The 10,452-nt window shown below is 33.8% G+C and overlaps 1 protein-coding gene across 2 annotated transcripts; it reads left to right on the top strand.

The window, feature by feature from the left end:
- The first annotated feature begins 4,330 nt into the window (after positions 1 to 4,330).
- LOC126699964 (binding partner of ACD11 1) lies at positions 4,331 to 9,730 on the top strand. 2 transcript variants are annotated; one of them, XM_050397948.1, is made up of 5 exons: positions 4,331 to 4,514; positions 6,931 to 7,034; positions 7,263 to 7,338; positions 8,682 to 8,768; positions 8,839 to 9,730. In XM_050397948.1, exons 1-5 carry the CDS (start codon positions 4,509 to 4,511, stop codon positions 9,397 to 9,399), a joined length of 834 nt encoding a protein of 277 aa, XP_050253905.1. In that variant the 5' UTR covers positions 4,331 to 4,508; the 3' UTR covers positions 9,400 to 9,730. The 2 variants fall into 2 exon arrangements, with proteins under 2 accessions (XP_050253905.1, XP_050253904.1); XM_050397947.1 differs by lacking the exon at positions 4,331 to 4,514 and adding an exon at positions 4,579 to 4,617.
- Positions 9,731 to 10,452: the final 722 nt, after the last annotated feature.

The raw sequence follows: 10,452 nt of genomic DNA on the forward strand, positions 1-10,452 counted from the left end.
AAATATTAATTTTTTTGCAAAGATGTAGACACTTATTTTATGTAAATATTTTTGTTTATGTAAGAAAAATATCATATGTTAAATCAAAATTACAAATATTCCATGTATAAGCAATAAATAAATATTATATATACTATCTTAAAAAAATATTATATATATATATATATATTGTGTGTGTGTTATTCTTGGGATTTAATTATATATATATATATATTTATTTATTTATTTATTTTGGCCCTTCCAAGAAATTTTTTCTGAATTCATCATTATTGATAACGTTGTTGGGCTCGAAAACACTATAGCATAATGCATACCTTAATGAGGATGTTAGGAATTTAAGTGGAGGGAGGAATTGAGATACTTTAATGGCCCTCTTGACTTTTCAAAAATCCTCTCCCTCTTGTATTTTTAGGAAAAACAAACTTTTGGACATAAATTTCAATAATGTCCTCCCTAATTTTTATTATAAACATGTAATGCTTTTGAGAGGTGCTACGTCCATAACATTTTTATAACATTTTCACAACAAATCATAGATAGTTAGTTGTTATTGGTTCAAATTTGAATTTAACACCAAGATTACTTTTTTGCCCTAACAATAACAACTAGTAACAACCTGCCACATAAGATTTGTTGTAAAAATGTTGCGGACATATCATTTCTCAATGCGTCTATGTAGTTGACTAATGCATTTTTTATTACCTCTAATAACTCTTATGTCATACATAACTTGTTAAATTAAAGTATATGTAATGTACACTATACAAAATTTAATTATACTTTTATTTTTATTAAATTGACTTGTATATTTTTAGACAGTTCAAGACTTTTTCTAATTTTTTTTTGCAAAGATGTAAATACTTATTTTATGTAAATATTTTTGTTTGTGTAAGAAAAATATCATATGTTAAATGTAAGGACTTAATTCGTAATGACCCCAAAATGATATTGGGTTCGTGCGTTAATAGGCCCAAACAATATAATTTGTAGAGCGTGGGTTTGAAAGGTTAGGCCTTGGTCACCGAACGGTGGTTGGTTATGGTGTTCATACAGAATTAAACCATGTTCGCTCGAGGAGTCTTTCTTCTTGAAACGGTCTGGGAGGCTCTGGTTCTTGGCCTTTTTTCCCAGCCCCTTTCTCTGGATTGCTTACTTTTCCTTTTATATTAGCCTGTACCCCTCATCCAACGTCCACGTGTGGGTTCGACTTTCCAGGACTGATACTTGTCCCATCAACCCATACCCAAAGTGGTTGGGGGTGGTTGTAAAAGCTGAAGAGTATGGTCCTGTCAGGTGCAGATTGCTTTATTGCAGTACTGGCAGCCTTTTACTTGGGACGCTCCTGCACTGTGCTCGCCCTTTCTTTTAGGGGCACTATGGGATGCGGAGCACGAGATCGCCCTCGGCCATATCCTTAGGCCGTTCGGGACTCCCATTGTGCGTCCTCGGCATTACCTTTCCTCGGCCCAAGCCTTGGGCCTTAATATAAAATGGGCCGGGGTCATAAATTCTCTAACCCCACATTAAATAAAAATTACAAATAATCCATGTATAAGCAATAATAAATAAATATTATATATACTATCTCAAAAAAATTATATATATATATACACACGTGTGTGTGTTATTCTTGCGATTTAATTATATATTTATTTATTTATTTATCTTGGCTCCTTCCGGGAAAAATTTTCTGGCTTCATCACTATTAATAACGTCGTTTGGCTCGAAAATACTATAGCATAATGCATACCTTAACGAGGATGTTAGGAATTTAAGTGGAGGGAGGAATTGAGATACACTTGGTTATGCGGGTTAGATTGTATAGGCGTGTGTTGTGCATGTTGTTGGAGATCAAAGGGGTAAATGATGAAAGAAATAAGTAAAAGATTAATGAAGAGGATGACAAAATTTTAATGGCCTAAAGCACAATGGCGAAGATTAGGTGGTTAAATTGTTACTTTACCGTATGAGTAGTAGAAAATTCTCCGATTAATCCAAATTCATATCTAAAGAAAAATTGTAAGGTTGAATTAAATCAACCATCTTGTTGGCTTTATTCCGTGCCAAATTTGCTTGTAATTTAGTAATTAGTAACCCTGTGTTTAGGTGGGAATTATGTAAGGGTAGTGTGTGAGAGAGTATGAAAAAATGTTCAAGACTGTGTAGTGAAGCAGAGATTCGCGGCTGGATCTCGTAGGTGACTTGTGGCTGGATCTCATAGGTGACTCGTGGCTTACAAGCCGCCAGAAGATGCACACGAGTGAAGCATGTAGAGAAGTTGAACCGTCATGTCAACTGTAGCACTATAGGATAAAAAATCCAGACTGGCCATTCAATTAGCTCGCGGCTTAGACTTACGACTCAGTCAAGTCACGAGGCCAAGTCACCAATCCACTCTGTTATGGAAAAGCTGACTCTTCGCATTCCTTTCTCACTCCAGTATAAATACCCCTTATACCCACAAAATATTGAGAGCTTCCAGAGAGAATTTTGAGAGAAAAATCTTAGAGAAAAACAAGATTGACTCATCCACAATCTTTACGTAGTGACTCTTCAAATTTCTCAACTCTCACCCTCTCCATTGTTACATCCTTGAGAGGTACATTAGCCAAAACCTTTTCTCACCATACCCATATCTATGAGAAGACTATTTGGTGCTTGAGAAGCAGTTAGGAAGGGACCAATTGATATTGGTTGATGTTATGGGTTATAGCGGAATCCAGTGAGTTAAAGAAGACAAAGGTTCGGCGTAACCTTGTTGGAGCAAGAAGCTTGGAAGGCATAGGTACACTGGGTAGATTAGGCTTGGAAGGTCTTTTGTTGTTCATGTATCCCAACTTCATTCTTTAGTAGATTATTGACCACTTGGAGGGTGGCGGAAAGGTTTTACGCTGAGGCTTTCGTTTCCTCTTCGATAACACATCGTTGTGTTGTCCTTGTGTTTGCATCTCTCTTCCCTTAATTTTTGCCATTTAATTTCTGTTGTGGATGTGATTTTATTTGGTTTAGATTGTTTTATCAATTCTGTGTTTAGCTTATATTCATATTCTGCACATACATTGTTTGATAATAAACTTGAATTGGTAACTTGTAATTTGGGAGTCTAAACGTTCAAGGGTGTTTTACACATATTTTGAACATTCAAAAATCAATGTGATTATTTTGTCAAAAACTTTGATATTCTCTATTAAAACTGCATGCTTTTAGTGATAGAAATGTCAATGAGAAATTTAGACTAGGAGGCAACGATGCTTAAGCTGAAAATTTTTTAAGTTACACTGTTCTCTAATAAGATAATATTCTCTTATCTCATATAAAATAAGTTTCATTAATTAAATGAGAAATGATATATTCACAACATTTTCACGATGAAATTTACCATTTACACTTGAGATCATTTTTCTAATCTTTATTTTTAAAAATATGGTAAAATACTATTTTAATTTCTGAACTTTACTAAATATTCTTTTTCATCCTTAAACTTTAAAAAATTAATTTTTCTTCCTTAAAATATTAAAAATGTTTTATTTTTCTGCCCTTAAATTTTAGGGCAAATTACAATTTATCCACCTCTGGTTTAGCCAAAATTTAAGTTGCTTACTTGTAGTTTGAAATTTGATACTTTATCTATCTGAGGTTAGCTCAATTAAAGTTTCATAACCCACTTCTGTTAAAAATATAGCTAAATGTGTAATTTTGCTTTACTTTTATGTTTCACTCCTCTAAAAACACAAAAAATATAAAAAGACAAGATCAAATAAATAAGATAAAAGAGAATCCAGAAGAACACTTGCATCATGTGATTTCTAAATCACAGGTAAGCAACTTAAATTTCAATCAAATATTAGGTGGGTAAAATGTCAAATTTCAAACTACAAGTAGGCAACTTAAATTTCGACTAAACCACAAATGGGTAAGTTGTAATTTACCCTAAATTTTATCAATAATTTGTATTTTCTCCTTAAACTATTGAAAAAAGTTTTTTTTTTTTTTTTTTTTAATTCATATTTTTGTCTCTATACTATTAAAAAAACTCTTTACAAAATTCAACGATGAAAAAAGAATTTTTAAAAATTTCGGCACAAAAAAAAACTTTTAGTAAATTTTAGTAATCCAAATAGTATTTTACTACCCTAAATTAGAAAATAAATATGTGTGTGTCTGGTCACACGTGAGGGGAAGGTAGCGATATCATATGTCGGTATGTCGGTTGTTTGACTCATGGACGCGTACCTCCATTTTTAGCTACAACCGATTCTCAAAACTAAAAAGTAAAAACACCTTTCTATATATCTCGTACCTTTTTCCTCATCACTACACTTTCGAAAGTACAACTCGGTCTTAAACAAACCGGTCCGCAGACAATCAAAATTTAACTAACCGCCCTTGATATTTGCCCAAAAATCCTTTATAACCGTCAATTTCTCTCTCTCTCTTTCTCTAATATTCTCTGAAAGTTTCTTTCTCTACCAAGAAATTGATTTCTATTGCACAACAACCCATATTTCATGGCGGTGAGTTGTGAATTTTCTTGTCTTCTTAATCTCTGTTCCTTTAAGATTCGCTTTGTTTTCTGTTTTGTTTGCTCACAGAATGTTGGGAAATGAAAGCTTTAAGGTAACTTCTTGTTATTGTCTTCAAACGTTAACATATGCGAATCTTAAATTTTGGAAATGAATCTATATTCCTTCGTTTTTCTCAATGACCCAAGCTATGATTTTTATGGGAAAATATCATTTTTTGTGTATTTGTTTATATAAATGGAATCCGTGATCTTATGGTTATGAATGATTTGGTGCTTTGACCTTCTTTAATGAGTTATTTATGATATCTGTGTTATTGGGTTACCTTTTGATGCGTATTGCAATTTGCAACTTTGTGATTAACATGTCTTTACCAATTGCTTTTGGAGAATTTTTTTTTTTTAACTTTTTATTTTTATTTTTATAGATGCTTTAGAATTTAATCCTATAACGTCTGTTCCATGATGATTGTTCATTATCATTAAGCCAAGACACTAATTGATTTTTGGTGTATGCGTGGTTCAAATGCAAAATTTTTTATTCAATGGCAAGAATGTTCACCAATTGAGCTAACCGGAACTTATAGAGAATTTATTTGTTTGTGAATTGGGAATGATTATATTAAGTAAAGGAAGCACTTTGTGAAATAGCATGTAATTTCAAAAGATCTGGTCTGATCGAGACATTTATGATGTTCTCTATATCATGTTATTTGTACACAGTGGGCATTTGGTAACTATTTCAAAGTACAGCTTTTATAAACTTCATTTTTCTTTAGGTATAGCTGTTTCAAACAAATCATTTTCAAAAAGTTGAAAATTCAGCTATGCCTACCCTAATTTCAAACAATAAGTGCTTATCACATTATTATACACACACGCACATGCGTTGTTGACATTTTTAGCATAGAATTTGGCAATTTGCCTTTGAATGTGTTTGCATCTTATTTTTGGATAAAGTTTTACTGGAAAATTTGAATTATCAAGTTCTTAATCTCCTCTCCCTCTTTGTCCTTCTTGTGGGCCTCTGTTATAATTGCTTAGTACTGCTTATTGTTGGGGTGAAACCTAGATGTACTCACTTGCCACTCCATTTATGCACCAACTGGACTAAGGGTTTGCTCAATCACAAGTTGGGGAAGTAGTGAAGAATGTAAAACGTTTATATGGCTAGTTTATATCCAAATTACGCTTTTTGTTTGGATTTTCTTGAACCAGAATTGTGATGAACTTCATGTGGCCTCAACTCTTTCAATATGTAGTCAGCAGAGTCTTCAGGCATTTTCGATTTTAGTTGATTTAATTATATTAGGTTGCATATATTACTCCACTTATACTCACCTTGAAGACTCTGTTAACGTGAAAATAAATTTGTGACAGTGGATCATTTTACTCTTGATGTGTTGGTTATATCTTGAAACTGTATCTATAACTGCAACTTTGGTATCATACAGAATCTTCTTAACTGCTTTTTTTCCTTCTCTTCCCACTTCTAAGTATTAAGCCTAGGCCTTAATGATCGAACAGGGCAGTAATCTAAGCACTTTTGGGTTTGAAATTATTGTGGTAAAGATGGATGGTTAGTGTCATCTTTATTGGGAAGACTTTCATATCCTTAGTATCACATTGTTGTAGTAGAGCCTCAAATGATGGTCTTAAGTAAACCTAACCAAGCGCATGAAGTTTAAAGGTGACCTACTTAGCATGTTTGCTTTTGGAGAATGGCTTACATTGTAGAAAATTTCCTGAAGATACTGAATTTGAAGCTAAATCTTGATAAGTAGTCATGTGTGTTAAAGCATTTAATTTTTTTCCCTTCTTTTTAAATCAGAACTTACTATTTCAGACTTTCAGCTGCTGCCTATGAAACATGGGAAAATGATTATGCCATTTATTGCCACTTTCTGAAGGAAATTAAATATCCATGTATTAGTTTTTTATGAAAAATGGGGAAGATGATTGACCAAGTTTTATGAGTGTTAGATTCTTGCTAATGTCTATCATGCTCGGGTTAGTGCAGATTTTGGAACTGGAAATTTCTCATGAATCCCACAGCTTTAATTCTCAAAAATAAAAGTAGATATATTTGAAAAGTGAGGATGGTGGTGGCTTAAAATATTTTGTTTGCTAAATTATTTGGTGGTCTGCTATTATAGATACAATAAAAGGACTTCAGATATGAAAAAGTTCATTTATTTTTTTAATTCTGGCTTTTGGCATTAAAGGATTTTTTGTTCATGCTCCTTGGTACTGCCTGTTAAAAGCATGATTATATTGTTCTTGCCACACTATCTTTTAATCCTAACTTATTATAGTTATATGCATTCTCCACTCATATGGAAAAATTTGTTCTACAAGTCTCTAGTTGGTAATTTATTAGTTGCTTGTCTGGTTCCTTTTCATTCCAGATAACAACAGTGAAAGTCAGCAATGTCTCCTTAGGGGCATCTGAGCAAGATTTAAAGGAGTTCTTTTCATTTTCTGGAAAAATTGAATATGTTGAAATGAAAAGGTTAGTATAAAAGACTTGGATTTATTTCAGCATTTCTCCTATATATGTTATGCGTGGCTGTGTAAAAGATGGATATTAGGATATGAACTAACCAGAATCAGCTTTTGGGTTCCAAATAGTTGTATGACCACATAATATTTTTTCCTTCTTCCTGGTGACCTGACAAAGAAATTACAATTTTTATGGAAACTGATGTAGCCTAATTTTTCTCGTCTTCTTTTTCTTAAGTGAGGACGAGAAGTCTCAAGTTGCATATGTCACCTTCAGGGAAACTCAAGGGGCAGAGACTGCTGTGCTTCTTTCGGTAAAATCAATTCTATGTGCCTTATGAGTTAGCCTTCTCATTATTCATAAATCTTTGCTGATTCTCCTTTTGTACATTATTTGATGGCAATATGCATTTTTATGAGACTGGACTTCCAAGTGCTACTCTCTTGGTTTATCATGTCATCTATGCTTTTGATGGCTGTACCTTCATGTTTTAGGTGCATCAAAGCATTATTACATAACTTATGGTCACTTTGCAGTTCATTAGTTCTCATTGAATCTGTCAAGCCTTTAAGATTGCTCAACATTACTACTGGTCACAAGTAAAGAGTTTTTTATTTGAAGTACAATTGAGTGCATTTTTTACAAATCATTCCCTTCATTAGTACCTGTGGAAAGTAAATTTCACTTTCCATGTTAATGAAGACCAAATCAAGAGATTGATTTGTAAGAGAAAGTTGTGGGATCGATTGCTATAGAAAATCATGGAATTGAGACAATTAATATGCAATTCAAATTCAAATTATGTTTGACTATTATATGTAATCCCATTATAAATATGGGTTCTCTTGTAATGTGTTATTAAGTCAAGTTAATCAAGATGTAGTCTTTTAGGGTTTAGTGGTGTGGTAGGCAGTTAGGCTGAACCACATGTGTTCTTCTCTTTCTTTTTTCCTTGCTTACACTTCCGCATCTTCTACAATTCTCCATTGTTCTCTTTAATTCCCACAGTACCATTAATTAAGTATGGTACTTTGCTTTTTTAAAATGAAATTTAATTTTGATTTATGAAAAAGCAAGAAAGTAGGAATCTAAATTTGATCCACTTTCAATGTGTTCAACTTCCTCCAGTATTTTAACCTTTTCCTCTATTTCCTTTATTTTTTAGGACAAAGTTTAACTATAAAATTAGTTGTATCCTAAAGCTACAACTTTACTCAATAAAATAACAAATAACAATGACTGATAGAACCTTCAGTATGCCTGCCTTATATGCAGGTAGGCTAAAGACAGTTGGTTCTCTACCAGTAAACATTGATTTTTTTTTTTTTTTTTTCATTGCAAGAATCATCATTTCTCTGTTCTCATGGTCATTGCAATTAACCTCACAAGGCAATGCGCCCTATCTAGATTGATGTCTTTTCTTTTTTCCAGCATGTTTCCTTTTTCCACTTTATTTAAGAAATTAAATTAAATGAATCTGGATCTCTTAATGATGATATCAAGTTTCTTGGTTCTAGAAATATATATATATATATATATATATCTTGTATGTATATCATTTGGCTGCAAGAGAGAATATTGTTCCCATGTAAATGTATCTATCTTCTTTACAGTTTGATTGCTTTCTCACATAATGAACCTATATGGCCTTTTCAGGGGGCAACAATAGTTGATCAGTCTGTCCACATAGCCCTGGCTCCAGATTATGAGCTACCAGCTGCTGCTGCTTCAGCACTGGCAACTGTAATATTGTCTCCTAAGTCCATATCTTAATATTGTTGTCAATGCTCTGCCTGACATTAAATTGTTTCAGTCTCATCAGGAAACAGAAGAAAAAAGAGAAGGTGGTTCTGAAACTGCTATTCAAAATGCCGAGGTTGTTGTCAGCAGCATGCTGGCTAAGGGCTTCAATTTGGGCAAAGATGCACTCAACAAGGCAAAGGCCTTCGATGAGAAGCACCAGTTTACATCGACTGCCACAGCCAAAGTTGCGTCTCTGGACCAAAAGATTGGTCTTACTGAGAAAGTGACTGCCGGCACGACCATTGTTACTGAAAAAGTGAAGGAAATGGATGAGAAGTTTCATGTTTCTGAGAAGACCAAGACTGCAATTTCAGCTGCTGAGCAGACAGTCAGTAATGCTGGATCTGCCATTATGAAGAATCGGTATGTTTTAACTGGGGCTACATGGGTTACTGGTGCATTCAGTAGGGTTACCAAGGCAGCCGGGGAAGTGGGGCAGAAGGCAAAGGAAAAGGCCATAGCTGAGGAAGATCAGGAGAAAAAAGTTGAAGGCTCTGCTCAGACCCATGAAACTGTATCCCCAAAAAATGAGCCCTCCAAAACCACACCGGCACAGGGATTGATCCTCTGAAACTCCAATACTAGCATAAATATTTGCATAGAAAGTTTAGGCTTTGTCATCATATTAAAGAATACCAATGCTTTGCTGCTAGTCTGGAAGTGTCACATGTATAATGTGTTGTCAGATGCTGGATGCTTTATTATGTATTTAACAAGGAAGTCATTATTTTCTGTTGTTTTAGTATTGTTCTCTTGCGTGTGTGTCTTGTGATTCAATGTCCTTCGAGGGCCACTCTAAAATTGTGCATCTATGTAATTATTTAATAGAAGTATAAAGATTAATGGAAGTTAAATTTTGATGTCGATATGAATAACAGAATTCTAAAAAGCTTTGTGCAAAATATTTGCTTGGTGGGATTTAATTACAGATATCTGATATGGATGAAATTGACTTGGATGTGGTATGCAAAGCTGAAAAATCAGAAACTTTATCGCTACCTATGTTTTGACTGGATCCAATTCCGTAGGCTCTCTTGCAAGGGCCCTGCAAGATTAGACTATGATTTTGGTTTCAATTGTACAGATAAAAACTGTGGGTTTTTGTAGTAATATCAAATTATTTTTCCACCTTCCCAACAGCCATGATCATGGATGCATTTCTCTTTAATTTGGTTACCCTTGAAATTTGGATATTATTGAAGTTCAAAGAAGCAGCATAATAGGCTTACCAAACCGAGACATAGTATTTGCAATATTTTGATTGATGGTTACAAGCTTTTGCAGAGTCATGAGCATTTGTGATTTTCCAACCAAAGATTTAAGTGGTGTTGAGCATTCACTTGAAACAGTTGTTATGCATGCTACTTCTAATGGCCAACATCACATAACTTTATGCATTGCATTTTGCACGAAGAATGGAACAAGCCTCTAGTGAAGTTTTTGATTGTGATGAATTGAACAGAGTTAATTAAAATTGTGAGCTTGGTAATATGTAACATGGTTAAGAAGAAGGTGGTTGGCCTGATAACATGGTGCATTTCAATTGGATTATGATGCTGGAAAGCTGAACTAAGGAACTTCAGAAGGGGCTACCAACACGAGCCCCCATTACAGTGTGCATAGT

The sequence above is a fragment of the Quercus robur genome, chromosome 9, assembly GCF_932294415.1.
Source record: "Quercus robur chromosome 9, dhQueRobu3.1, whole genome shotgun sequence".
NCBI classification, from domain to species: domain Eukaryota; kingdom Viridiplantae; phylum Streptophyta; class Magnoliopsida; order Fagales; family Fagaceae; genus Quercus; species Quercus robur.

What these genes read in the sequence shown, in the direction of transcription:
- LOC126699964 (XM_050397947.1), top strand. Translation starts at nt 4,594, where the DNA reads ATGTTGGGAAATGAAAGCTTTAAG. An exon ending in TGGGAAATGAAAGCTTTAAG is followed by an intron (nt 4,618 to 6,930) that starts GTAACTTCTTGT and finishes TTTTCATTCCAG; the next exon opens with ATAACAACAGTGAAAGTCAG. An exon ending in CTGCTTCAGCACTGGCAACT is followed by an intron (nt 8,769 to 8,838) that starts GTAATATTGTCT and finishes AAATTGTTTCAG; the next exon opens with TCTCATCAGGAAACAGAAGA.